This window comes from Colletotrichum costaricense (genome assembly GCF_030867565.1).
Source record: "Colletotrichum costaricense strain IMI 309622 chromosome Unknown Scaffold_4.1, whole genome shotgun sequence".
Lineage (NCBI taxonomy): Eukaryota > Fungi > Ascomycota > Sordariomycetes > Glomerellales > Glomerellaceae > Colletotrichum > Colletotrichum costaricense.
Genome location: NW_026848233.1, coordinates 2,202,260 through 2,229,141, shown reverse-complemented (window position 1 = coordinate 2,229,141; position 26,882 = coordinate 2,202,260). Strand labels below are relative to the sequence as shown.

General features: G+C 49.6%; 9 protein-coding genes across 9 annotated transcripts; 3 read left to right on the top strand and 6 right to left on the bottom strand.

The window, feature by feature from the left end:
* Positions 1-990: 990 nt before the first annotated feature.
* On the top strand, positions 991-3,491 carry CCOS01_04792 (mixed-linked glucanase; the record flags this gene model as incomplete). Its single annotated transcript, XM_060452973.1, has 3 exons — positions 991-1,122; positions 1,178-1,446; positions 1,502-3,491. 3 exons carry the CDS (start codon positions 991-993, stop codon positions 3,489-3,491), a joined length of 2,391 nt encoding a protein of 796 aa, XP_060316931.1.
* Positions 3,492-4,627: 1,136 nt separating this feature from the next.
* Positions 4,628-6,118, top strand: CCOS01_04791 (uncharacterized protein; the record flags this gene model as incomplete). Its single annotated transcript, XM_060452972.1, has 6 exons — positions 4,628-4,703; positions 4,774-4,854; positions 4,914-4,945; positions 5,002-5,119; positions 5,169-5,365; positions 5,435-6,118. The coding sequence occupies 6 exons, from the start codon at positions 4,628-4,630 to the stop codon at positions 6,116-6,118; spliced, it is 1,188 nt and encodes a 395-aa protein (XP_060316930.1).
* A 654-nt stretch (positions 6,119-6,772) lies between these two features.
* CCOS01_04790 (uncharacterized protein) lies at positions 6,773-8,083 on the bottom strand (the record flags this gene model as incomplete). Its single annotated transcript, XM_060452971.1, has 2 exons — positions 6,773-7,085; positions 7,143-8,083. 2 exons carry the CDS (start codon positions 8,081-8,083, stop codon positions 6,773-6,775), a joined length of 1,254 nt encoding a protein of 417 aa, XP_060316929.1.
* Positions 8,084-8,871: 788 nt separating this feature from the next.
* On the bottom strand, positions 8,872-9,390 carry CCOS01_04789 (uncharacterized protein; the record flags this gene model as incomplete). The annotated part of the gene is made up of 1 exon (XM_060452970.1): positions 8,872-9,390. One exon carries the CDS (start codon positions 9,388-9,390, stop codon positions 8,872-8,874), a length of 519 nt encoding a protein of 172 aa, XP_060316928.1.
* Positions 9,391-10,513: 1,123 nt separating this feature from the next.
* On the top strand, positions 10,514-10,792 carry CCOS01_04788 (uncharacterized protein; the record flags this gene model as incomplete). Its single annotated transcript, XM_060452969.1, has 2 exons — positions 10,514-10,615; positions 10,679-10,792. 2 exons carry the CDS (start codon positions 10,514-10,516, stop codon positions 10,790-10,792), a joined length of 216 nt encoding a protein of 71 aa, XP_060316927.1.
* Positions 10,793-11,233: 441 nt separating this feature from the next.
* Positions 11,234-12,706, bottom strand: CCOS01_04787 (uncharacterized protein; the record flags this gene model as incomplete). Its single annotated transcript, XM_060452968.1, has 1 exon — positions 11,234-12,706. The coding sequence occupies one exon, from the start codon at positions 12,704-12,706 to the stop codon at positions 11,234-11,236; it is 1,473 nt and encodes a 490-aa protein (XP_060316926.1).
* A 4,504-nt stretch (positions 12,707-17,210) lies between these two features.
* CCOS01_04786 (beta-lactamase) lies at positions 17,211-18,545 on the bottom strand (the record flags this gene model as incomplete). Its single annotated transcript, XM_060452967.1, has 3 exons — positions 17,211-17,357; positions 17,412-18,394; positions 18,449-18,545. 3 exons carry the CDS (start codon positions 18,543-18,545, stop codon positions 17,211-17,213), a joined length of 1,227 nt encoding a protein of 408 aa, XP_060316925.1.
* A 1,398-nt stretch (positions 18,546-19,943) lies between these two features.
* CCOS01_04785 (uncharacterized protein) lies at positions 19,944-24,184 on the bottom strand (the record flags this gene model as incomplete). The annotated part of the gene is made up of 5 exons (XM_060452966.1): positions 19,944-20,097; positions 20,155-20,327; positions 20,393-21,511; positions 22,523-23,438; positions 23,487-24,184. The coding sequence occupies 5 exons, from the start codon at positions 24,182-24,184 to the stop codon at positions 19,944-19,946; spliced, it is 3,060 nt and encodes a 1,019-aa protein (XP_060316924.1).
* A 748-nt stretch (positions 24,185-24,932) lies between these two features.
* On the bottom strand, positions 24,933-26,773 carry CCOS01_04784 (cytochrome P450; the record flags this gene model as incomplete). The annotated part of the gene is made up of 5 exons (XM_060452965.1): positions 24,933-25,354; positions 25,416-26,024; positions 26,082-26,150; positions 26,212-26,314; positions 26,378-26,773. The coding sequence occupies 5 exons, from the start codon at positions 26,771-26,773 to the stop codon at positions 24,933-24,935; spliced, it is 1,599 nt and encodes a 532-aa protein (XP_060316923.1).
* Positions 26,774-26,882: the final 109 nt, after the last annotated feature.

The following is a 26,882-nucleotide window of genomic DNA, read 5'->3' as shown; positions in this document are numbered from 1 at the left end:
CTGCCCGTCACTTCAAAGAAAAACAACCCACCATGTTCACGACATCCACTCAGACCACCATCAGGCCCCCGTTGTAGTCCACTTCGAGTCCACCTTGTCCCGATCAAGGGCCTGTTCCTGGATGTCAAGCAGGGGGTGGGCTTACACACATGCGCCCTCCGCTTCATTGGCCTCGGGACAACGACACCTTTGCGTGGACTGTACCTGAGCCGCCAGCCAACCGCCGTGCCGTTCCTGGCATTCCATGAACGAATGCGGACTTAGTGCGCATGTGTTTATGTGTTGGTGTGTTTGAGGTTCTCTGGGCCTGCAAGAAACATGTTCTTGTGCCCACTCACAAGCGCATATGTCAATGCACAAGTGGCATAGAGACATGGAGATGCGAGGAGTGGAACCACGATTACTTACGTATGTTGGCAGACGATGCACAAGACCCTTGATATATCTCCAGAACCGGCAGAGTCTGTCAAGGGGCCGAGGGGATGAGCGGGCTATGTATGTTCTAGTTCGTTCTCCATCCAGAGCCCCTGAACGAACCAGTGCTCCCGGTACTGCTCACCAAGGCTCTGTCGGTACGAGGGGATCCAATGAGAATGAAATTGCTGGAGAAACAGGTAGGTCGTAGACCCCCCCTGAGCATCTCAGCCCGTCTCTCCGCGGGTGAATCGAATGGCCAGGAGCGAATCTGGGTCGACCGTCTTTTTCGGGTCGGTATAAGACTCATGGTAACCCCATGGGAGCAAGCGCCTTGCGCATCTAGGCCCTCCCTCTCACCTTCTTTCAAGATTCCTGTTCTGGTTTCTTAATTCATTCTTTTGTTCAAGAACAAGCCTTCGAAGTTCTTCATTCTGTTCACTCACTTTACAGTTCGAAGACCCATTTCTGTCGTTTCTTAATTGTGTTTGATATTTCCAGTTTCTGTCTTTCTGCATAGTTATTACAAGTTATTCCACCTAGTTTCATATTCCTCATATCCATCCTTAGCCCACGATGGCGCCTTCGCTTCTCTCCACGCTCTCTTCCGCCCTCCTCCTCACGTCATCCGCGGCCGCTATCCAGACCTACCAACTCGCCGACAGCTACGACTCGACCAACTTTCTTGAGAAGTTTGGTTTCTTCACGGTATGTTCCAAGTCGATAAGTGATGCATTAGAACTTTGGCTGATCATCTATCTAGAGCGACCACTCCACCGGGAACTACAACGATGTTGACCCCACCGGTGGATATGTCAGCTACAAGTCGGCAGCAGATGCTCAGAGCATGGGTCTCGTAAAGACTGAGGGCGGTGACCTGTACCTCGGTGTCGACTCTACATCTACCCTCGATGCCGCTGGTATCGGCAGAAGCAGTGTAAGAATCGAGAGTACGGCCAAGTACGGTCAGGGACTTTTTGTCATCAACTTTTCCCATCTTCCTAAGCCTGTCTGCGGTGCCTGGCCTGCGGTGTAAGTTCCTTTCACATTCTTCAGCCCATCCATAATGCTGATCAGATACCACCAGCTGGACCGTTGGCAACCCCTGGCCCGCTGCCGGCGAAATCGACATCGTTGAGACCTGGAACGAGGACAATGTGAACAAGGTCGTCCTTCACACCGACGGCACGCTCGGCGAGTGCCGTATCGACGGAACGAACATGACCGGCACCATCAGCAAGCCCAACTGCGCAAACTATGCCGCAGGCCAGTCTGACAACGAAGGCTGCGCCGGTCTTGATGGCGCTGCCCCCTTTGGATCCGCCGAGGGAGGAGTTTACGCCATGCAATGGACTGACACCGCCATCCGCGTCTGGGGCTTTACTCACGCCAACGTTCCCGCCGACATCGCGAGCGCCAACCCGAACCCCGATGCCTGGGGCACGCCCAGCTTCACCACCAGCACCTGCGCCGCTGACAAGCTGTTCGAGGAGCAGAAGCTCGTGGCCAACATTGACTTCTGCGGTGTGGCCGGAAACGATGGTATCTGGACCCAGACTTGTGAGGCGAAGACTGGTATGACTTGCAAGGAGTACGTTGCCGCCAACCCGACTGCCTTTGCCGATGTCTTCTTCAAGATCAGCTCCATCAAGTACTACAACCTCAAGGACGGCAACGCCACTGCCTCAGTCATCTCCAGCTCAGTTGCCGCTTCGACTGTCGCTGCCTCTACCTCTGTCGCGCAGACCGCTGTCGTCAGCTCCGCCCTGTCCACCGCTGTGGCCTCCGAAAAGCCTGTTGCGACTTCTGCCGCCGCCATTGAGAGCTTGACCACCCGTCTGGCGACCTCCACCGTTTATGCTACCAACATCAAGACCATCACCTCTTGTGCCGCCGAAGTTACCAACTGCCCGGCCCGCGAGACCCCTCAGGTCGTCACCGAGGTCGTTGCTGTCACTACCACCGTCTGCCCCGTCGTCGACGTCCCTACGCAGTTGACCGTCATCAAGACCGAGGTCCACACCATCACCTCCTGCGCTCCTGAGGTCACCAACTGCCCCGCCCGACAGACCACTGTCACCAGCCAGGCAGTCATCCCGACGACCGTAGCCATCCCCGTCGAGAGCTATATCCCCTCGAAGCCCGCCGGCGGCGATGCCCCCATCACCGTCAGCTCCCAGGAGCCTGTCGCCGATATCACCACGGCTATCACAACCTACGAGACCAACATCATCACAATCACCTCTTGCGCCGCAGAAGTCACAAACTGCCCGGCCAGGACTTCCACTGTCGTCACAAGCAAGGTCATTCCTACTACTATTCCCGGTGTCCCTGCCGTTCCCACCACCGCCGGCTCCGCGAAGCCTGTCGTCACTGGCCAGCCTCCCGCCGAGCAAATCACCACCTACCTCACTAACATTGTCACCATCACCTCCTGCGCTGCCGAAGTTACCAACTGCCCCGCGAGAACCTCTACAATCATTACCAGTGCCGTTGTCCCCAAGCCTACCACTGAGGCAAGCCAGAAGCCCGTCCTCACCACCGACGTCCCCACCGTCTTGACCACATACAAGACCAACCTCGTCACGATCACTTCCTGCGCCGCAGAGGTTACGAACTGCCCGGCCAGGACTTCCACCATCGTCACCAGCGAGCTCATCTCCACCACGGTCCCCAAGCCCGTCACTACCGTCGTCGGTGGAACTGCCGTCTCTGAGAAGCCTGTTCGTGCCACTTCCGGTGCCTCCACCGCCCCTGGCGCCGGTGTTCCTACCGTCGGTGTTCCCGCCTCCAGCAGCACCGTCTCTACCGAGAAGCCCGTCCTCGAGACCCCCGGCGCGTCAGGCACCCCCGGCGGCCCTCCCCCCATTCCTACGACCTTGGTCGTTGCACCGTCGGATGGATATAACGGCACTCTGACTACCGCCGTGATCCCTGTCGGAACCGGTTCTACCTCTCCCTGTGTTGGCGCCGCTTGCCCAGCAACCACCACCGGCCCCGTTCAGGCCGGCGCTGGTAAGCTTAGCTCTGGCGGCTTGCTTGCGGCTGTAGCGGCATTGGCTGTTTTGGTCATCTAATGTGCGATGCAATCTGCCGTGCCATATAGAGAAAATATTTCCTTTTCTTCAGTCGTCTTATTTGTATACTATATGGTTCTCATAGAGCGCATATACCCTTCGGTTAGCATAGGAAGCGTCAGAAACGCGCAGACCAATGTATTATTCAAACTGTTCATTTATAGTACATCGTACTGAGTCACGCGACGCCCCCTTCCACTTTGACGCGAATAGAGAGGCTGCAGATCGTAGGTAACATTCAGCTGCTCAATCAAAGGACATGCCTTTGATGCATGGGCTTCGAGGGTTGCATCCAACTACCTTGTGCAGATCGAAACCTCACTCACTAGGAAGCGGGCCGGACCGTAAGACCGAACGCCTTCATAAATAACCAGGGCGCATTGGGCATGGACGCCTGTGAACCTTTCGTGTAGGTGAAAGTACCTCTGCGGCTCTATTGATTCTAGCTAGAAGAATAGACCTATTAAAACCTACTTCAGCCCCTGAAATGACATGAGGTAGGTAGCCGACGCACATCGTCTGGTATAAGTATGTGAGCAAATACGCAAGTAGTCCCTCGAATATCATCTTGGCTCTAGCAAGTCTAGCGGCATGCCAGTGCCGTGATGTCTTGGTGAGACACCCCGCCTCCTCGTCATCAAAGCGCGTCAGGGCTGCGAGTGGAACGGACCCCAAATGACTGTCGAACGACGTCAATTGGCCTTTGAATATCAAAGGGGTTCCCCCTCACCTCGGTCAAGGCAATGACAGCGCGGCGTCCTGCATCTCGATTCCAGCGGATATGCGAGCCGTTTCTTGACATTGAGGAATCCTACCATAGTTTAGCGGATACGCAATGACCAGCTATGTACGTCACGAACGTTGGGTTTCGTAATCCCTTCCCCTCACATCGTGTAACCGCATACCGGTGGTGCAATACACCAGGATTGCGCCTTCGTGTCACGGGTGGTCTAGGAGATTTTGGATGTTTGGCTTTTGTCATAAAGTCTGCTTCCGCCGTCTGATAGAAAATTTGTCGTTCTTGTTCTCTCATCAAATCAGAGTGAAAGCTCCAAATCCCCCGCTTCAGTGGAGTTCGTGATCTTATCCACATTTACTCACCAACTCCTCATCATCCACGCGTCGACGTCATAATCATGGCTGACCCAACTGTCATTGTCTTGCCCGGAACGGCTGATAGCTTCCATCGTACTGACCAGGGAAGGTCGCAGAGTAAGCTTTGTAGGCACGGCAGCAATGTACGTGAAATAGAAGACTTACAATTGTTGTCTCAACTCCTTAGTTGCATCAAAAATCCAGAATGCCCTGAACGAAGAACAATCGCCAAGATCGACGCAGGAAGGCCCATTGCGACAGGTTTTAGGTATTGGGTGAATTTCGTTCGTCAACTAAAACAAGATGCTAATAAAGTCCTTCACCCAGCCCAGCAAGACAGCTTCTACAAGTATATCAACGTACGTACTTGCTCATGTAGCGCCCGCACTGCAGCTTTGCTAACTTGTAACATTAGTGGGAAGATCCTCTACGCACCCTTGGTGTATATATCGGTACCTTGGGCATCTTGTTTGGGGCACATTACTTACCCCTCACTCAATTGGCATTGAAGGCGGCGGTCACTACTCTTGGAGGTAAGACTGGACACACTTACTCATGTGAGCCAATGCTTAAGTTGCCTAGCCGTCTCTGCTGCTGAGTATGCCAGCCGGTCCTTCAGTTCCGACTCCTTATCCACACGCCTTCGACCAAGACAGTATAGAAGAGTGCCGGAGTCTACACTCAACAACACTCTGAGAGATGTTCACGACTTTATTCAATACGCAGTGGTAGAAGCTCAACGAATCATCTATGGCGAAGACCTGGGAAGAACGTTTGGCGTAAGTGAACACTAGATGCGAAAATGATTCGCCACGTGATATAGAATTCAGTGACTGACCTATTTGCAGGCATTCGTCGGACTTGCATCTGTGTATGCACTCATTAAAGTCCTTTCTCCGTTTTGGTTAGCTGTAGTCGGAGTGACCGCCATCTTCGTTGCTCCTCTCGCAGCCTCGCCTCAGGGACGGCAGATCGCTCATGACGCCACTGTGCAGGCTCAAAACGCTGCGAACGTGACCGCTCAGAAGGGCGCAGAGCTCGCTCGTGATGGACAAGCAAAGACGGCGGAGCTGTCCTCCAAGGCACAACAAGCTGCTTCTGACGCGAGCACGACCCTCGGCAACGCTGCTCGGAGCGGGCAACAAACGGTCTACAACGCGACCAACACAACTGCTGATAAGGCGAGAGACTTGCCGCAAGCAGGCACAAATGCACTCAACAATGCTTCTGCATCTATTACATCGACCTTGGGAGACGTCAAGCACAACGCCACCGGCTCATCGGCGACCAACAACAGCCGGACGTTTGATGAGAGAACTCGTCAGCCGCCCTCCGGATATGTCACAAGCACAGGATCGGATGGCCTCTCTCGATCGTCAATCAATGAGACAGAGATACCAAGACGTGCCCCTTTGGACCTTGAGGATCAGCTCTCTGCTGAACAGTCTGGTCTGCCTTCACTCCCTAGGTCCTTGCCAGTCAAATCTGATATTGAGGGTTTGGGAAATGGAACGGCTACGATTCTCCAATAAAGGGATGGATATGTCGGCGTTGTTGATCAATCATAGTTTCAAAGAGGAAAGGCCTAAAGTAGCTTTGAAGCAACGACTGTAAACTAGATGCTGCACGCTTCTATATTGAATTTAACATCTTGAAACTAGTAATTCAAAAAGTTTGCACCATACTTGTTAGCTCGTAAAGGGTTGAAGTCCCCGAGGCTTGGTTCGGCCATCACCTTGGTGAGGTGAGGGGCAGGGTGAGCTCTTGATGCGCCAGAACTCCATATTGCGACTCCCTTACAGGCAGTCTTTAAAGAGCATCTTCTAGTGTAATGAAAGCTCGACCTCAGAAATGAAACAGCTTTAAGCTTGAACTATATGAGGCTTCGTGATTAAGGCGGACGCAAGACTTATCGATGGATGTTGTTGATGCCAAATAAAATGGAAATGGGATGAGTGTTACGTATGGGAAAACATAGTTATTGTATAAATTTGGGATTGAGAAGTCGCGAGCCAGTTGTTTCAACTTGGTGCACGCAATGGGAAATCATGATTGCAGCAGCTGAGCAGACGAACGTACGACAGGAATGCTTCCTAGATATTGCTTCGCCTCATACTTACTCTGTATCGACTTTCAACTTGGTGTTGACTCAAATACCTTAGCAACACACCCTTTTCGGCTGGAGCTTAACTATCTTTATCGATGCGATACAGCAAAGTTCCATGTCCGAACGAATCATACCCACCCGAGTTCGGACTGTAGTCACCACCGCCGCCTTCAATGTTGGCGGTCAGGTTGCCATTGACAAAGTCACGGAACTCCATTGACCATGAGGCATTGAGACCCTTGACTTCCGCGTAGTGGGAGTAGAGAGCTTCATAACCAGGTCGTACATCAAACCTAGCTTTTGGGGCCACGACCTCCAGCACACCTTCCCAGCTACGATAAGGCGTGTAAGGAACAGTGTGGTTGGTATTGTACTTGGCAACATACTCGGCGCTAGCTTCAATTAGCGACCTGCCAGAAAATCTGGAGTGGGACAGAAAGAGAACTCACGCGTTCAGGATCTGGCGGCCAAAGGTGTCGAAGAGATCAATTCCCTGGTTCCAACCTTGTTGCCCGATAACTCCGATGAGAGCGATGCAGAGTAAAGCATGCCCCTGGTCACGGCCAGACTCCTGGATCTGCATCAGAGTCTTTCCGCTACCCTGCTCCGTGAAGTTGGCGATTGAGAAATAGGGCAGGGCACCATTAGCCACAACCTCTGGCTGGCCCGGAATCCCGTTCTTGAAGTAGTTGACCGCGTAATTGTACATGGTTCTGTTGTCGTTGAAAATACCAATCGCCATCAACGAGGCAATGTTGCACAAGTCCCAGTTGGCGTAGTAGAAATCCGGTTTGTTGTAGTGGTGCTCGAGGAAGTCGTGGTTGTACACCGCAAAGACGCCGTTCAACATTTTGCCAAAGGCCGTCTGGTTCTGCTTGGGCCAGCCGGAGTATCCACGAAGGAGCTCGGCGGCGTTGGCAAACTGGTATCCGTAGAGCCCTGCCGCGAGATATTTGTCTTCAGTGCCGTTGATATCGACAAGGGTAGAGCTCCAGCCGTCGAGGATTTTGGCTGCGTGGTCTGCGTAGGAAGTGTTACCTCCAACCAGCCATCGAATGGTCAACTGGTACGCTGAGTGAGCATCGCGATAGGCATAGCCGTAGTTGTTGGTGGGCGCAAAGGTAGCGTTTGTGCCACGGACAAGAACCGACTGCGGCGTTGGCTTCCACGAGGTCTGAGCCAATTTTCCGGCTTCTAGATGCTGCCAGGCTCGGTACCAGGGTTGATCCTGGGCTTGAACATGGGTTTTGATTCTTGCGAAATCTTTCGCGGAGTGAAGAGAGCCTGGATGAGCGAACGACGTATCATTCAGGCCATGCAGCTTCTCGAAAGGTGAAGCTGTCACGCTCCATGACAATAAAGGCAAGAGGAAAGCGGCCTTAAGATGCATGGTGACTGTTTGAGACCGAAGAACTCTGATAGAGGTGCGATGCCAAGAATTGCCTCAAAAGTTGAAATATGAACATAACGAAGAGTCTTATAGATATCAATTTGATGATATGAAGGTCTCCCACCCAACCTTTGGGCAACATTAGGAATCTGATGGTACATCGTCAATACCACCCCAAAAGAGTGTGCATACACAGCACCGGCGCAATCTTCCCCGGCTGACGCCCGATCCATGCTTAACCCCACAAACGCGGGGTGATAAGACGCGGCGCGCTGCGTTGCGTGGCCATCCTTCATGATCGGCACGGGCGACACCGAGATCTCTCCCGGATTTCCGGGGGCGTGAGACCTGGTCGAAGTGCGCCTCGCAAACGAAGCCGAGGAAGCCTTGGCAGAGACTCATTTTAGACAAAATTGGTACCTTTATTCGAATGGCTCATTCCCCGATGCCGAAACAAATTCGCGAACAGGTTAAAAATTTCAGCCTTTGATTCCTCACATCATACTCCGTGATCAATATGTTCTTGTCGTGTACACTACAGCTTTACACTTCCACTTTGACGGGAAAATGAGCATAAAGAGCGAAGTCAATGAATAGTTGTATTCTGTATTAGGGTCTCTTCGCCCGGTGTTACATTCTCGGTATCACCCAGGGAGCTTTGGTAGTATCCACGAACTGCACACCGAAGAGGCACGTTTCCCTGAGAGGTTGAATCAGCAATCTACTTGCAGCAACGGCTTTCAATCGAATCAAGTTTAAAGACTACAATGGAGAATAACAAAGACAATCTAGAAACCAAAAGGCGCTGCGTTCGAGTCGTTGGGGCAACTAGCTACGAGTTGATCGCCAACTACGGCTTGAGAGTTCGAGACAACCACACCTCCGGCCGGGTCAGTGAGTGAGAAAGTGAAGCTGCCGCACTGCTGTGCATTGACAAATAATAGCCGAATTGGATAGTATTGGCCGGCCGTCTCAGTGAACGTGTAGGTGCCGGCGCTATTGGTAACGTAGTAGTCGACATTTTTGTTGACATTGGCATTGGTGAAACCAGTCTTGGCGTTATTGCCTAGCCAAAGATAGACACCATCATCGACATTACTGAAGCTGAAAGTATACGTGCCAGAAGTGGCCGGATGGAAGTATCCGATGTGTTGAACAATCATGAACTGGGACTGCCCGCTCGTTGTGGTTCCGTAGACGGTCCGAGTCGTGGTGGCGCATTGCTGTGCAAGATCAATGGTCGTTGTCCGACCCGTGTTATCAGGATTCTGTCCAGAGAGCACGGTGTTGATGTTGAAATAAGTCATACTTCAGTTTGCTTGACCATCAGCGCCGTTACCGTGAAAAGGGATATTTCCGGAGCTACTAGCAGTCTCTGTTGGAGCTTGCGCAAGACCATAGTAGGCCCAGAGTAGCCCAGGGGTACAGCTTGCGGTCGGACTAGTGGAGGACGAAGACGAAGTTGAAGTAGACGTGGAAGAGGATGATGGTGTCACAAAAGTGATTACGCTAGTTGTGCTAGCCGGGTTGGTAGGAATTATTGTTGTCAGTCCCGTCTGCGTACCGGTCGATGTCATGGTGGTCATGAAGCCAGTAATAGGAGCCGAAGTTGACGAGGAGCCTGTGGTGATAGACGAGCTGGTACGAGTCTAGATGAGAGCGTAAGACTTGCGAGAGATGAGACGAACAGACCCATCGTGTCTCCATTACATATTTCCTCTCATGGTATGTCTGGAAGCGACGTTCACTACACGTGAGATTTGCTTCCAAGATGGGTATTGTCTGTCCAAGAGAGGCCAATACGAGCTGCTAGGGCCAAAAAAGTCCGTGAAGACACATGCCAGCTGCCTCTTAGGATCCCATGCTTTGTGGTCGGGCATCCTTGAACTTCCGAAAACTTCTCTACTAATCACTTTATGGCTATGCGTCTTGCCAAACATGACTTCCGAATCTTCACTTTCCTCTTGAGCCAAGACAGATTCCCTGCATGTGCCCTAGCTGAGCACGCTGAGCCCGGAGAATGCCGATAACATGTTATTTCTGGCGAGCTGCAAGTCTAGGCGAAAGCATTTCACATCACTTCGTGATCCGACTGCTTACGACGGATGCGGAAAACGAGTCAAATTTTGCTTATCACTAAGTGAACCCATCGAGTGCACCTTCATTGTATGATGGTTCCGGATTCTGCTCGAAGAGTAAGCTAATGAATACCAAACCGGAAATTTTCTCAGCTACTGGGCTGATGTAAGTGAAATTGTCTGGGATGGAAGATCGATGAATAGCCAGGTACATAAGCTCAAGATCAAGCTTGCCACGTCCTCTCACAGATCTCAAAAGTAGCTTTTGCCTCTTCGACATCCTTCGTTTGCCATCAACTTTATTCTGTGCACTTCCTGCCAGTTTAAAGAACAACAATTTCCTATAGCCACGATGAGAAGAGAGCTTACGTGCGCCTTTGCAGCTTTTACAGCAACGACTGTAGCCTTGGGTACGGAGGTCAAGACCTTGTCGACCAAAACGGCTGACTGCTCTGTAAGCCTTGAATACTCCTGATACTTCAACCGTCTTCATGAATCTGATAGACAACATTCCTAGTTCACGTCCTCTTACGACAAGCTTCCAACGTCAACAACAGGCCAGGTTGGAACCTCTTCTGTCAACTGTGGGCTGCTTGACATATACCTCATTATTCGCGTTCTAATCATCTAGCAGGGCAATCAAACACTATTGGAGGCACAATCTTAGCTTCCGAAACCATTGCAACAGCATCGGAGTTGACTTGAGTGCCAACTTCAGGTTTAATAATTCAATCGTCAAGCCAAGGTCCTGCTTCAGAAGCTACTCAGACTGCCCGCTCCTCATCAACCACCAAAACCTTGCCTTCCGGAACTACAATCGTACAGGTTCCTACATCTGGCTCTGGGAGGTTCATGCCTGCTTCCTGGCTGTCTGGAATGTTGGCTGCCTTGGCTCTGATCATGTAGGAGTATTTCCGGGATGCATGTGAGGTTGATGTTTTCTGGAGAATGTCGGCAGACTCAGTTCAAAGATGCTGAAAATCGTCACTCCAAGTTTACCACTAAACGCGCTCAATATTCTGAGAATTTGCCAGATGCCGATGGTCTCCAAAATCAATTGAGAATTCTCCCTCTACTTTGCTGACTTTCTGAATTTCAACCCTTCAACGTGTTCATTGGCAAAGATGGGCACGAGATCGTCCACCATGTACCACCTAGGCTTCGGCATTTCTTCATGCATGATCTCCTCGCCAATCCTCAAATTCTCGAATGTGATATTCTTCACCATCCGATCCCGATCATACCCCATTATCATTGATGGATTGAAAACCTTTGAGTCTCTCAGGTTTGCCGACATGTTCTTGATGTGAACGTTCCGAATACCCCGACCCGGAGCAGTAGTCCACGTCGCGTTTTGCATGGTACGAATGTTGATTAGCTGCCCTTTCGTGATTCTTTCAACTCTGACATCCTCGATATGGATATCATGGAAAAGATTCTCGTCAGCAGCGTTGATGGCAATACATCCCTGGTACCATACCTGATTCTCTTCGTGGTCTAAGATATCGATGTTGCTGATGCGAATGTTGCTGGTGGTTTCTGGTTTGGCAGGGTTGCCATGTGTACCCATGTTGATGGCATGAGCAATGTCCGGCAGCAACACACAATTGCGGATCGTGATGTTGTTTGAGTTACCATACCAGTTCCAGCGATGGGAATACAGCGCGATGTTATCATCCGAGTTTCGCAAGAAACAATTTTCAATAGTGATGTCCGAAGAGCAGAAGAAGTCGACTCCGTCGCCATTCCCCGAAAATGAAAAGGATCGGTATCTGTTGACGAGAATGTTATGACATTCTCCGGCGGAAAGACTGAAGCCCTCTGCGCCAAGAGAAGTGACCCCTTCAACCTTGATGTTGCTGGCTCCGCTCATTGTGATGGCGCCGCCAAGCTCTCGATAGACGTACCCACCCTCTGGTCGAAGGATAAAGCCATGACCTCGTACAGAAGAATTGGATACATCAATGAAATTCAGCCGACAGGTGATGAAAGCGCCACCGGCGAGGTACACTGTCTTGCCTGAAGGCACCATCAAGTTAACACCATCAGCGACTTTGGAATATGCCGAGCCTTGATTGATGCCCGGACCAAAGTACCAGATGTCCTCAGAGTCAGCCGTTGGCGCATCTTTGTCGATCCGGTTCGTCAAGAGATGAAGCGCTTTCCACTTGTCTCCGTTGATCTCTATCATCAAATCTCGTGATTGATCGAGATTGAAGACAATCTTGTCGTTTTCGACTTGCGCTATGATGCCCAGAGAAAGAGGCCGAATGACTGCCGTTGCAATGGCACTCGCGGTATATGTAATACTGATCGTTGTCGGTGCGTTTAAATCGAAGGAAGCTAGGGCTACCGTGTGTTTGTTGAATGTATTTCTTGTGATGTTGGGGTTTGCAACGTCCACTGCGTACGCCGGTATCTGGCGCCACTGTTGAGGAGCATCGCTCGATGCATATGCTTTTGAAGGGCGGGCTTCAACGACGAAGTCTTGGTTGATTGGTAAACTGGAAGGAGCTTCGTAGATTTCGATCGTATTCGATGCCATCTTGTCAAACACAGAGTGTACCGTGGGTATTCGTGGATAGTGTGGAGAGGTGTTAATGAAACGGCATGAGTCTATTGACTTGGGCAGAAAGAGTAAGTAAAGTCTGCTTTTATTGCACTCAGAGCACTTCAACCACTTGAAGATCATACGTTCTAGCGGAGAAGCCTGCAGAGAAGGGCGTTCTTTCAAGGTTACTAGTAATAGTTCTTGAAGTCTAGGGGATGATGGAACGAGGGTGTTTGAGCTAAGGCAGGTCTCTTCCTCGCCTCTGAAGCCGGGCCATCTCTCGGAATAGCTCCGTAGATTGCTCCTAAGCCCCCCTGACGTAATGTTGTAACACCATAGTCGGCCCGTGTGTCCGTAGTGTTCTTCGGAAACGTAAAGGTCAAGTAGGAAATAAAAATGCGGTGATCATCTCCTTTTGGTTCAAATGTTAATCCACGTTTCCCGGCTTTCCCCGGCTTTTTCACTAGCTTTTTGCACAAGGTTTATGATTCCCTTGCCTGTCTAAGGTCCTACTGGATATGCCTATAACGGAATTTTCTTCTGAGGGAACAAATTTATCGAAATTGTTGTCAAACAACACCATCGAGGTCTCCGGTTGGGTCTCATGCGCCTTCGGTGGTGTATTATCATAGTCTCACCTTACCAAAGCGCCAAGCCTGTCAGACATCGTAGAGAAACTTTCAGAACCTTTGACGTTGAAATTAATGTCCGATACTTTAAATCAACTGCACATTGTGCTATCATCACCGGCATGCTCTCGAAGTCTTTTTGGTGCCTCGCAAAACTTGATCCCACGAAGAGGGAACCGAGTAGACCGTATGCAATGTACAAAGACTTTGCTGATTTGTTCGTATACGATGATCTTCGAAGGAAACATATATCTAGGAACCTAGGTATCTTCGGCTCAGTCGTAACTATGGTGGTACTTGTGAGAAAGTTTTAGGCTGGCAGCGGCTCAGGGGATTAGCCAGGCAAAATCAGAATTTGCGCCGTCAAAGAACTGTTCAGAGTGTCTTGATACTTCACCTGTAATCAACGTCTCTGTTTGGTTCTACTGTGATGAGTTTCGAAAGGGCTTGCGCGGCCCATGCCATTTGCTGAGGTTGAAGGTGGATTTTGCTATGACTCGATGTTATCGTGATGTGGGTGAGATTGGGACCCGTGGCAGTCATGAATGTAGACGGAAGTGGCCCGCCCATACAATTCACACAGCCTTCAGTCCTCGCTGATCATTTCGCAACCATTGAAGCTTCTTAGAGCATGTTTCTAGTGAGAGATCAGCGGAGATCGGGCCACTACGGAATGGAACACTCGGAACATCGGCTGTCCACATAGTAATTGATCTGTAAGGCGAAATCGCATTTCGCCCGATGTCCCTTCCTACTGTAACGAAACAAACCTGTTGTTCTACCACGATTCTTTATCAAAGCAGACGAGTCATTGTAATTCCAGGAACCAAACTCAAATTGATTGAAGGCAAAGTACGGAATTATAGCCGCCGTTTGGTACGTCTTCGACAGACCTTCTGGCCAAAGCTATAAGTTGAGTGGTGTACAATGAACCGTGGTAAGGCTTTTGCTCGAACTTCACGGCCTTCTTATTAAGTACTGATTACGTACTTATCTCAATTGCGTACGCTATCCTACTATTCAGAATGAAGGGAGGCATTTTCTTCGTGTTCATATCACTGGCTACTGCGGCTCTGGTCGCAAAAGACCCCTCAGGCTCAAAGGTTGTCCGGGGGCACCCCCATCCAGTCCGCGATGCCCCCCAAGAGTGTTGCTCGATGAGTTCGTCAGGATGTGTACGCCATTCTACACCCATGCTACTGTGTATCAATCGCTAATAGATCGTCTTTGTAGACTTGCGTGGCGTACACTGTTGCGGTTCGTACTATGCGGGAATCAAGTCACTCTACCACTAAAAAGCTGATACCTTTACAGGAATGCGTTAAAGGATATTGTTTCTAAGGTCGCTTTCAAATCTTGATGCCATGAGGCCACCCTTGCTATTAGGACCCTGATTTTAAAGATAAATGCTCTCGAGGAACACAGACTCGCAGGCTGGGTCCGCTAGAAAAAGAAACAGCCCAAAGGTGCAGGCTGTCTGCTCGTGCTTATACGTTTTGCCGATTATGAGTCAGGCAGCATATTAGAGAGAATAATAGCAGAACCACTTGAGCGATTCCAATGAGGATCAAACTTGACATTTGTTTCCGGGCTCATAGGAGCGAGATACCGCTTTCTGAGATATGCACGGAAGGAAGGTGATTATCGGTCGATTTCACGTGAGACTCAAGTGACCTCTATACACTGCGCTAGCCAACATCACGCTTAGAGGCTACCGTTGACGTTGGACTAGCTAGAAGTCTATTCTTTGCCATGAATATGTCAGATGAGATGTGTGAAAGTTTACCACACATGATTCGGGCGACGATTCACCGCAAGGCAAAATCGGCATTCTACTTCACCCCCTAATGGCAATTTCAACATGCTGTGGGGGCGGGACCCAAGCCAGCCGGCGGGATGCCTTCGGCTATGCCGCTATGTAATATAAGGGCCATTACCAACATCATGCTTCTGGTCAGTTCTCAACGCATGATCACTCAGTCAATCATGGCTTCAACTATCCGTATTCCTTCAGTAAACAGCTAGTGCAAGGCTGCAAAGCCTATGACATCATCTCGGTCAGTCCAAAATCCAGTCCAGGAATCAACCGGCTATTTCATCGCTGGATGTTAGTATTCTGAGAGCTGAAAGAACGAAGATCAAACGTAAGCAGCTCTCAGCGGTTGGTAACCTCCCATTCTCATCGCGTTGACAAGGTCTTTAACGACTTCGTCACGTAGCGTTCATCCCGCTTGAGTCAATTCCGCCTGCCAGATACGTTTGTAACCTCCATTTGCGGAACGTAGATCCATTTCAACCATGGCCAGCTTCAGTTGATATGCAGAGAGACCTTGTGAGTAATGCCGTCCGGATGTCTTCATATATATGCTCTCGGGGGGTGGGGGGGGGGGGGGGTCAAGTGCAAAGGCATCTTGCGTTGAGAGTCATGGCGACCCCATTAACCCCAGAAGCCGGCGGGAGACTTTGCCAGCATACTTAGCCCGCTATAATTGAATTACTTTAAGATTGAACATACGTCGATCTCCATTCCCGAGTCTCGAATTGAGCCGGAAGTCAGAGCGAATGGCACTTTCGTAATGTATCGTTGACTCCTTTGAAAAATGACGTTAAGATTCTTGCAGCCGAGCCTGCTTGCCATAAAACCTGGAGTTGGATGGCCGTTTTCCCCCCGCAAACCCACATGAGGCGCTGCAAACGTACCCAAAGTTATATTACTACCGACGACGGACTTGGACCTTCAGTCCAAATCCAAAGCCAACAAAGTGAGGTATCACGTAACTTAATATTCAAACCGCTCCGCGCATATAGAGGTCTCTCTACGCAACGGACCTGGTCTACCGGCAATTAAAAGTGGTACAAAGCTTGCTTGAAACTCATAGCGTGGGGAAGACTAGGTTAATAAAGACGTTCGGGAGATCCGTGAAAGCGAGCAGAGGATATGCTGAGCGACTATTCACTAACAGGGCATAACTGCAACCAATGAGCGCGACTGTGCTGAAGTAGTACTTTGAAGGCGAATAAGGTCTGTCTCCGTTTTGCGTCGGAAGATGTTCATACTGTAAGACATCGTACAGCCGACAGCGTGTAGAAGGAATCATAGAGATCCCCTCCTGAAGTTCTTTGATGGTGCCTAGACTTCAAGGCAACCGACGGGATACTCAGGAATGCCCCTGGCGAATGGAGAACTTGAAACAACAATGAGTGCTAATTCAAGCGTATGCGACTCGTAACATATCATTCATTTATCTAGATGCAGACATAGGACGGACGTCGATCCTTCTCCTTGTTCAGGACAGGCGGCCAGGATATGGCTTTTGTACGGGAGAAAGAAATCAGTACCTTAGCTTGAATATATACTCGTCACTGTCAATGGCCCGCCTCCAACTGTGAGCTAAGCAAGCCTGCCATCTCACGCTTTGAGTTTTGTTTCACTTCGTGGTGTAGACCAGCTGTGTGTTGGTTCTCAAAGTTCTCATTGCTGCAACAGGGGATTGGCGAGACATGCACGCATAAGGAGTAAGGTCATGAGTGTCCACCGGCCGTAGCACCGATAACTAACTCACACATGTAGCTTGATTTCATTCTCGTATTTGTTTGTTTGTTTGTCCCATTTTACGCCGTGATGTCCTCAAGTGAGGCGAAAGGCGACTACACCGCGCTAGAATTACATGACCGTATACAGTGCCCCGTAGAATCTATATAATACCCTCCTGTAAGATAGTATGATATTCAGATTCGCTGTTTGGTGGCCTTTGTCTATCCTCGTATCACTCTCGTGAAAAACTCTACATGTCGAGGACCGGTTCCCGTCTCACAGCTCTCTGCTAGAAACATGGGCCGGGATTGAGTATTGCGATTCCATAGCCATATCACAAAAAGCTTCGGAAACCATAATCATTGTTTGACGTGTACACATGTCGTTGAAATGCGCCAATGATTTCCTCGATCTGAGGGTCTTGAGGTGGGAGGACGTGAGACATGATGAGACCACAGAAGCCGTTGGTTCGATCAATAAACTGTAATTTATGTTTAGCAGACAAAGTTGAAAGGGGAGAGGGCAAAAAGCGGACCCAAAATTGGTTCGTTCCACCACCCCATGCCAAAGTATTTGGTCCCCGGGGGCACTCCGCCTCGGAACGACGGCCGTCGATCAACATTCCTCCCAATCCCCAATTGTAGACCTCGCCGCGGTAGAAGTCGCCAATGGTAAGTTTTCGCCTGTCGAAGTCAGCTTGCAGAGCTGCTCTGCTTTGGTCCGACAAGTTGGCCTGAAACATCATCTCCACAGAATCGGGCTTGAGCACACGCCTGTCGTTGCTGAAGATGGAAAAGATGAGCTCCATGTAGTCTCCTGCGCTGCAGTAAGCCCCATGGCCTCCGAAGCACTCCATGTCCACTCCTTGATTCAAGGTCAGGACATCAGGATGCACCTCGAGTCTCCCGGTAGTTACGTTTCTTTCCGTGAGGGTGGCGACCTTGTGACCTTTCCCCTCTGCGTTTGGCCAGAAGGTGAAGCTAGATGCTCCCAGGGGTGCCCACACGTGTAGTATCAGGTATTTTTCCAGAGACATTCCGGTGAGCTGCTCTATCAGTTTGCCCGCCCAATCTGGCCCACAACCATAGTCCCAACCCTCGCCCGGTTCGAAGAGGAGCGGGTCGTCGTAACGCTCTTCAATAGTGGGCTCCAAGGTAGCTGGGAGGTTTCCTCTGAGACTTCGAAGCCGTTTTAGGTCTTTGTTTTGGAAGTAGTAGCTCGTGCCAGCGGAGTGTGTCAAAAGGTGGCGAAGGGTTATTGGGTTGCGACGCTCGTTGAGAATGGGTGAGCCGTCTGGCTGCCAGCCAGCCAGGACTTTCTGACGTCCCAGAACTGGGAGCATGGAGCTCACATCTGTGTCTAGTGCGAGGAGCCGTTTCTCTACAAGCTGTAATACGGCTACTGTGAGTGGGAGCTTCGAGCAGGAAGCTAGCGTAAAGACGGTGTCTTTGTCGATGGGGGCTTGATTGGGCCATGATGGCGATGGCCCGCCTAGGCATTCGGATACGATATCGGATCCTATCATTGTGTTAGCTGCGAAGGAGGGTCAGGGTCCGAGTTTGATTATCTAACCATCAAGACGTTTGGCGAAGAGTATCAGCGAAGAGAACACGTCGTCCTGCAAAGAATCCTGAAGAAGTCTCTTGAAAGGGGTCATAGTAGACGTCATGCTAGATTTAGAAGAGTTATTGCAGAAGCGACAGGTGATCATTGAGATTGAAGTCTTATGTCAGAGAACGAGAGAACGAGAGAACCTCGGCAGAAGGCTCCGAAGGGGCCCGTAAGAGGCAACACCTGTGCTGAAAAAATTCGCAAGCAAGTAGCTCTCGATTCATCGGGACTACCTCATTGAGCAGATTTCATCACGTACTACTATGGAGCCCGCTATTCCCTATCACATATCTATACCTAACTGATCACATAAGTGGGGGGCAAGTGGTTTGTCCGGGCTATCCGCAATGCGAATTCTCGAATATGATATCTGAGAACGAGAAAGTCAAATTGCAATACCAGCATGGCTCTGCTGTGTGGGTAATGTCCGTGGACTCGGGACTTTATAGTTCGGTCTCGCATGGGTGGGGGTCATGTTATCGGGTTGGTGAATATCATTGAGTTGTCAATGGCGATGACGCGAACGAGTATCTTATTTTGAAGCCGAGAGGATTAACAGCATCGCAGTGTGGTCGGTTCCGTCTGGTCTCGTTTTGGATTGTTCTCTTTCAATCGTACAAAATAAGATCACAACGGTTGCTCTGTTGAATGGCTTTTGACCAACTGCAGACTTGTGGTGGTATTATTACAGAAGTCAAATTCTTTACGCATTCACCATCAAACAGCTTTCTCGAACGTTATGCCAATATGACGCCCAATTGCCCCTAGATCCCTCGCCGCTTCTCACGTAGCAAGCTAGGGTGAGTGGGGGTAAGCGAGATAAACGAGCGCATAAAGACTGAGGTAACGGTAACGGTAACGAGGCCACTGCTATCGAGACCGAAATAATTAAAGGCTTCTTAAAATAAATAAATGTTCATACATGCAAATGTAGTGGTTCTATCTTTTTCGGTCTTATAAATATTGAAAGTTGACCTTGATAGATTAGGTCCTTTCAGAAGAATTATGTGATAGAGCATATTGTCTTAGGTAACTATCATATGCAGTATATACACTGTACTCTGGATACGTTTTTAATTCAACGTAGTAATTTTAATATGAAAACTGTTAGTTATATAATTTGAGATAACTCCTCCTGCTGCTACGTCCCCCGGCTACACCAACTCGTCATTTCCGTTGGTTCTATTACTGCTTCTGACGCCGCGCCACGGAAAGGTGATCGGCAAGAGACTGAAGGAGGCAATCGGTTGAGCATTAGATTAGGGGAGGTGCGATTGTGTGAGTGAAAACAAGTGCATATAAAACAACCTAGAGTTGTCGCGTTCTGGTCAAAACATTGTTTCGGTCAGAGAGCCATATGGTGGATTCCCGTGCGTAACGTCAGACTACTCAACAACCCTCCACATGGATCAACCAGTATGATGAAGTATAATGGGTAAACTTGATGCACATCTGATCATACAGCTGGTGTCATCTTCACACGCAGCTGATTCTTTTCAAAGAATCCATACCATTTTTGTTTCAGCCAATCCACCTCCTTGTTTTCCAGCTCGACATCAAAGTCCCACAAAATTGAAGCGATGATCAATCGAACTTCGTGATAAGCCAGACTATTTCAGTCAGCATTTTAAGTCGAAGAGACTAGAGATATGAACTAGGTCAAATACCTCTTTCCGAGACAATTCCTCGGCCCGTAGAGAAAAGGCTGGAAAACCTCCTTGTTGTCGTCTGAAAATTTAGAAGGAGCGTTCGTAAGCCAACGCTCTGGCATAAACTCCATTGGAAAACTAAAGTGTTTTGCAGAATGATATGCTGCCATATGAGGTATTCCTACCGTGGTCTGCCACTCGGTCAGCAGTCGCGTCTCCATATGCAGTACGGATACACGCGGCATCGATGACTCACCCCCTCTGGAACCCATTGACCGCAGATATTCGCCCCGCAGACTCGCTTCACGCGCCCCAGTGCTCCAGCAACAGGAGGATAGAGCCTAATAGCCTCGTCTATGCAGGCTTGGAGGTACTTCAAACCTTGGAGCTTGGAAATCGTAAGCTCGTCTCTTTTCAGGCTGCGAATCTCCTTGAGCAAAATCTTCATCTTGCTTTCGTTTTTGCAGAGGAAGTAAGTCAACCCACTGAGAAGACTTGCCGTTGTCTCAGATCCTGCGATGAGGAACTCGTACGAACTAGAGTACATCTCTTCTCGAGTTATGTTGTTCTGCTCCTCGTTACGCTCAACTAAGCTCCAGATATCGCCCCTGTCGGCGCCTTGCTCCAGGCGTTCGTCAACCCGCTTGACGGCGAAGTTGATGTGCTCATCTCTCATTGCCTTTATTCTCTTGGGTATCAAACGCGTGAAGAACGTCTCGAGAATTGGGTATGCACGAAGGAGTAAGGTGTATCCCGAGTACTTAAGTGATTCTTCGATAACCGAAACCCAGGGCACGAAGCTCTCACCACTGAGCATCCCCAAGGGTTTTCCAAAGGTCAAGTCCGCCATAATATCGAAGGTTGTAAAAGTGTACAGACGAGTCACTTCCACCGACTTGTCTCCCTGACACGTGGCCACCCGGTGCACCTGGTGGATTTTTTCAACCAGCATATCCACATAGCCTCGAATGAGGTCTTGCTGCCCACGAAGTGCTTTGTCTGAGAATGCATGGCTGAATATCCGCCGTTGGCGCCTGTGCCCTGAGTCGTTGGCGCGGATCAGACCCCGAACATTAGGCGCAATATCTGGTCCATACATCACCAAGTCCTTTTCGAAGAGGTCTTGCCCGGACTTGTGGAAGCCATGAATATCCTTCCATGCCCGGTGATCAATGTAGCTGAGCTCATCTGGTCCAATCCGAACAATAAGACCATATTGATCATGGAGCCGTTTGGGAGCGATGGCACCATCCCCTATGACTGTGACGTAGAGTCGATAAAGCTTTGTGACTGCTGCGAGTTTCGGTCCGGGATAACGGCGAAGGGGATGAAAATAGATGCGATAGATGATGACTGCAACGCGATGGATAGAGAACTAAGAGTTGGGGTTAAAACTGCTGTGACGGCCACGGCCGGGGTCGTTGTGACTGACGTACTAAGATGGCTACAGCAAGCGTGGCTTGTGCGACTGTAAAATGTGAATGGAACATATCTAAGGGTAGCAAACCTATGTTGGTGGAAGGAAATTGCATGGCTAATGAATTGTTGGAAGAGTCGACACACACTGTGAGTGGTAGAGAACATGTTCTGAAGTAGAGGTTGTTGTTAAGTACTGGCAAAACGGCACGACAAAGTTAACGGCAATGGGCCCGAAACCGAGCCCGAGTATGAAGTGGGTATGAACTTCCAAAGCCGCATCCAAAAATGTATGTTTTACCTGCCCCTGGACTTCCCACGGGGCAGGTGAAGGCCAAGTCTCTTTCTAATACCTAGGCTCAGTCTTGACTCGTCGCGTAACGTGTGCGATACCTGTGCACAATGTGAAAAATCGTCCAGTGTACAGAGCCCGGGATAACTTTCTAGGTCTCTATGTTATCCACAACTCCAATGATAGTTGTGACCTTCGCTTGTTGCTAATCGTAAGCATTCTATCCACTTACTATTGTCCAATGGACGCCCATCACCATTCGTTCGTAGAGCGAGCATTTCATAGCTTAATATCTCAATACAATAATGTATCAATATCGGTAATAAAGTAGCGTTAATCGCTAGGATCAAAAGATGGTCGGGCTTCCCATCAAAGTTGCTCGCCTGGGATCCTCAAAGTAATCTAGCCGCTCAAAGCTCTCCAAGTGAATTTGAGTAGACTGCAGTGAAAAGACGTGTTAAATGAGCCTACAATTGTTGTAGCCTAAAAGCGTGACATATCTAGACTTACTACTGCCTTAAAGAGCAGGTCTTAGCGTCGTCAGGAAAGCAAGGAAGACATTGCCAATATGTAAGTTGAGGCTGCATCTGAGTAAGAACACTGTTCAAGAGCATGAAGTATACAATCTACTCTCACTACTCATTCGTTATTGAGCCTCTAATATTCCAGCTTCCATACGACGTTTTCCCAACCCTCTCGTCTTTTGAACGTGGCCTTCACTTGCTTCTTTGGCGGTGGGACACTTTGACCCGTGAGATTTGCGATAGGGCACTCAGGAACAACGAGACCATCGCAGTCAAATCCTGTGACCAATGCCGCGAGAAGGGTGATGTTCTCGTTAATGGCGAAGTTGCGACCAGGGCACAGGTGTTTGCCGCCACCAAAAGGCCAAAAGGCCATCTTCTGCGTGATACCGCTTGACCCCGACATGCGTACTTGGTGCTCGAGCCATCGTTCAGGCGCAAACTCATTTGGGTCCCTTTCGCCCCACGCTTCTGGGATGCGGTGTCCAACACCGGCGGGAATATGACAAATGCCTCCAGCACGGAGCAGAGTTCCGTCAGGAAGTGTCGTGTCGTCTAGAACGTGCCGTGTTGCTGTATTAGAGTCGAAGAGACGCAAGGTCTCACGATGTGCCGCAGTGATGTAGGGGCAGATGATTGAATCGGTCAACTGAGAGGTACGAAAAGTTGCGACTACTTTTATTGCAGCTCCACTGGGCCCACTGATGTCTTCCTTTCTGAAGGTCACCAGTGGCTCAACCTCTTCTCTGACTTTGGCGAGAATTTGCGGTCGAGACATGACGCTGATCAAAAACCAAAAGAACATTGGGGCACTATTGGTCGTTGCGGCTACCACCATGCCTACCTCAAGTCGGCCCAGGTCAGTGTCGCTGAGGCCAGAGTTGCGAATGATGCGTGCCCGAAGCTTTGTAAACTCTGCGACATCTGGTGGGAATGACGGTTCGTCGGGAAATTGCTTGTAATAGTTGACGAGAACATGTTGAAGTCGCTCTCGAGCAGAATTGCCAGCTGGTGCTATCCACTCAGGCTTAATGTTAGGGAAAAGATAGGTCAATGCATCATCAAATGTCCTATGATCTGTTAGAACTGAAACTGTACGGGGGCCTGAATCAACGCACCAGATATCATCGACCAGACGAGGGTCATGTCTAAATGGATTTGTTTTTATGCCGTAAAGCGAATCTGTTGCGGCCATGGCGATCCGATTTCTGAGAAAGTGATACAAGTGCTGGATCTCTTGCTGATGGTCAGGTCCGGCTGCTAGCGCATTGAGATCATCAGTAAACGCCGCAAGTGCCGTAACCGTCATACGTCGCATAGGTTCTGGTGAAGTTGCTGATGATACCGTCGTGGAGAAGGCATGGAGCAGTGTGCCGTCCACGAAAAGCTCTTTTGCCTTTGCGCTGAGTCTGACCAGGCCATCGCTCGCCTGGACAACGAAAGGGTCAAAGGAAAGAAGACGGTTGCGGAGAGCTGCCTGTGCCAGAGAGGGAGAGGCAATTAGATAGACCTTTTGGCCAAAGATGCTGAGCGTGGCTGTCGAAAGCTTTCCCTGAGAAGACTCGTACATCTCTAGATAGTACTTGCCGCCCTTGTAGAGCATGTTGACGAGGTGTCCCACAACAGGTATCGTCGGCTTCAGGAGTGGTGGCTCCCTCGGATCCAAGCTAGGCGTGGAGATTCTGCTGATCGCCAGGGCGATAAGCGGAAATAGCGCGAGAACAACATAGCTGAAGATCCGAACAAGAGCAGAACCATACAATTGTGTTGACTGTCCCTGGTCTGTGGTAGAGGTGTTGACAAGTGACTCAGGCATCATCAAAGCCGCCAGTGGTTAGATATCCAAACGATCTAGGAAGGCAACCAACGATAATTGATAGGGATGTCTATCAGGCAGAAATAACTTATAATAGGTACACCTTTGAGCGAGGAATAAGCAGGTTAGATAGACACTTAGTACACTTTCTCTGAAATCGGGTAACAATTTTCTAGCCAAGCCAAAGACGAATTGTTGATTTCACCGATAAAAAAGCACAGTGCTGTATTATCCATCATGCGATTTGCAAACGTCGTATTCATCTGCCAAGCAGAAGATTCGCTCTCGCATTCGGCGAGGTGACCTTAGTCATGTTACGTCGGGGCTGAGATTTTGTGATACGCGACTCTGACTTGAACTACCGCCCGCGTTCTAGCCATTGCCTCACTTCAGGTCAGATTGAGTTTCCGAAGGCTTGGCTATAAGATCCGCACCTATGACTACCTATTGCCGCTTCTCTTAATATATCTTGTTTCCGACATGGATCAGCGCAGGGCGACTCTGACTCAAGTTGACTAGCATCTTGGTGTGACTGGGGTGCACAGTCAAATACCTAGTCCACATATCTAGTTTCCAGACGTCCGTTTTAACATTTCGTTGAGATGTGGGCTTCAATCTGGCCACGCGGGTGAGAAACACAAGATTTTTGGGACTCCTTGATTGGCGGCTGTTTCTCAGATACGAAATATGAGGCTTAATATTGTCTGTGCATATGGGGGGTGGTCCAATGTGTCATGCAGCTCGACAACTATGAACGCTGTCTCAATCGCATTGAGATCCTTGCCTTTGGATTGGCAACAAGCACTAAACCAAACTCAAGAGGCGTTTCGTTGGCTGAGACCGGTGCTAGCTTCCAGTCGTATCTCAGCAAAATGTTTGAGAGCGCCATCTTGGATTCGTGTGCGGCGAAAAAGCGGCCAGCACACGCGTGCTTCCCGTAGCCAAACGCAAGATGATTCGGGCTTGTGCTCACAAGATGCGCCTGATTTGCGACCTTACTATCACCGCTCTCTCGCATGCGGACAAAACGATAACCATCGAATCTCTCAGGGTTTTCATGCACGTTCGGATCCCATAGCTTGTCTGCAGAAACACCAATGACGCTCCCCTTGGGTATTGTGTCGCCATTAGATAGAGTTGTGTCTTCCAAGACAAGCCTATGCATGAACGCTATCAATTGCGCGTTAGCTTTAAGTGCGTCGTCTAAGAAATCGTGACTATTTTAACTCACTCATGGCAAGGGGCTTCCGGCGCTGGCTCTCCTTCAGCACGCTGTCAAGGAGCTTCATCTCGTGAAACGCCGCCTTGCTCCATCCCAATCTATTAGCGGCGTCATTGATCTCATCTCGTAAAGGTTCGACGACTTCCGGAGTGGCTGCAATCTCAAGAATGGCTTGGGTGAGCAAGTCTGTTGTGGTGTGGATTGCGGCTTGTGACAAAATGAGTTGCGCAACAACAGGATCGTAATCGCTTGTCGTGTCTTTGGTATCTTGTTCAAGCCACTCAATCACGTCGTTGAAAACTGGAATAGGCTTGCCAGACTTGATAGCGGCTTCTTTTACCAGGCGACGCCGCTCAATGGCAGCTATGATAATACTCCTCGCCTTGAAAACATGTCGGCGGAGCTTGATACAACATGGCAGTATCCAGTGAACCAACGGGCGAAGCTTGGCCGGCCATAAACGAAGGATTTTGGCCGCAACGTAAGCATCGGTTGTGTATTCAGTGGTGACTTTTATCCAATCGTCATTCCTCGTGATCTCTTCTCCTAGGAAGACGCGAGAGGAAAGACGTGCTACAAGCTTCAGGACATGGTCACGAAGATTGATCTCTGTCCAGTCTACTACAGATGTTAGACCACGGCTATTGGCAGTATAATTTCTTCATTCAGGCATACTTTTTGCATCTGGGAAGTGATCTTTCAATGCAACCGCGCATTCCTCTGCTAGAGCTCCTGTAACTTTATCTGCCATGGCCAACGTTAGTCAAAATACAATGCTCTCTTCAGCAAATGAGCATGTTCATACCTAAAGAGTGTGTGAGATGCTTTCTGGCAATATCGCGACTTAGTGCCGCATCGGTTGTGCCTTCCCGGAAACCCTCGAAGCCGGGGAACCGAGCATGAAAATTCTACAAATCCGAGTCTCGTATTAGTTTAAGACCTATGAGTGTGAAATACGCTGTCATACATACCTCAGTAATTACTTGTGGATAACTTAGCCGCGAGTCTGTCCGGATTTCATTTGCAAACTCTGAGGGAACCACTGTGATGACGCCTATATCGGTCAGGATGCGGAACGCTCGATTCAGTTTCAAGCCTTTGGACACGAGGTTTCTGGCATTGAAGAGAAATGATAACTGAACCAACAACCGAGGCTCCCAGAATCTGGGAGCGTTTACCATCGGAATAGTGTCTTTTCTTCTGAAGGCTCCGTGAAACGTCAGCAACAAGATCAAGCCAGCCACTATACTCGAGAAAGAGTACACATAGCTAGCTCGGAAATAGCCCAGCGCTTGGTTGCAAAGCGCGTCAGTTGAAAAGAACAGCAGCGCAGTGGCCGAACTGCTGTCATTGACCAACATGATCATTATGATAGACACAATGATGAAATGATGAAATGATGCTTGCGTGAAGCGAAGAGGGGGGGAAAAAAGAAAGGTTAGTTGTAGACGTGCGCACAACGTGATAGAAAGGACA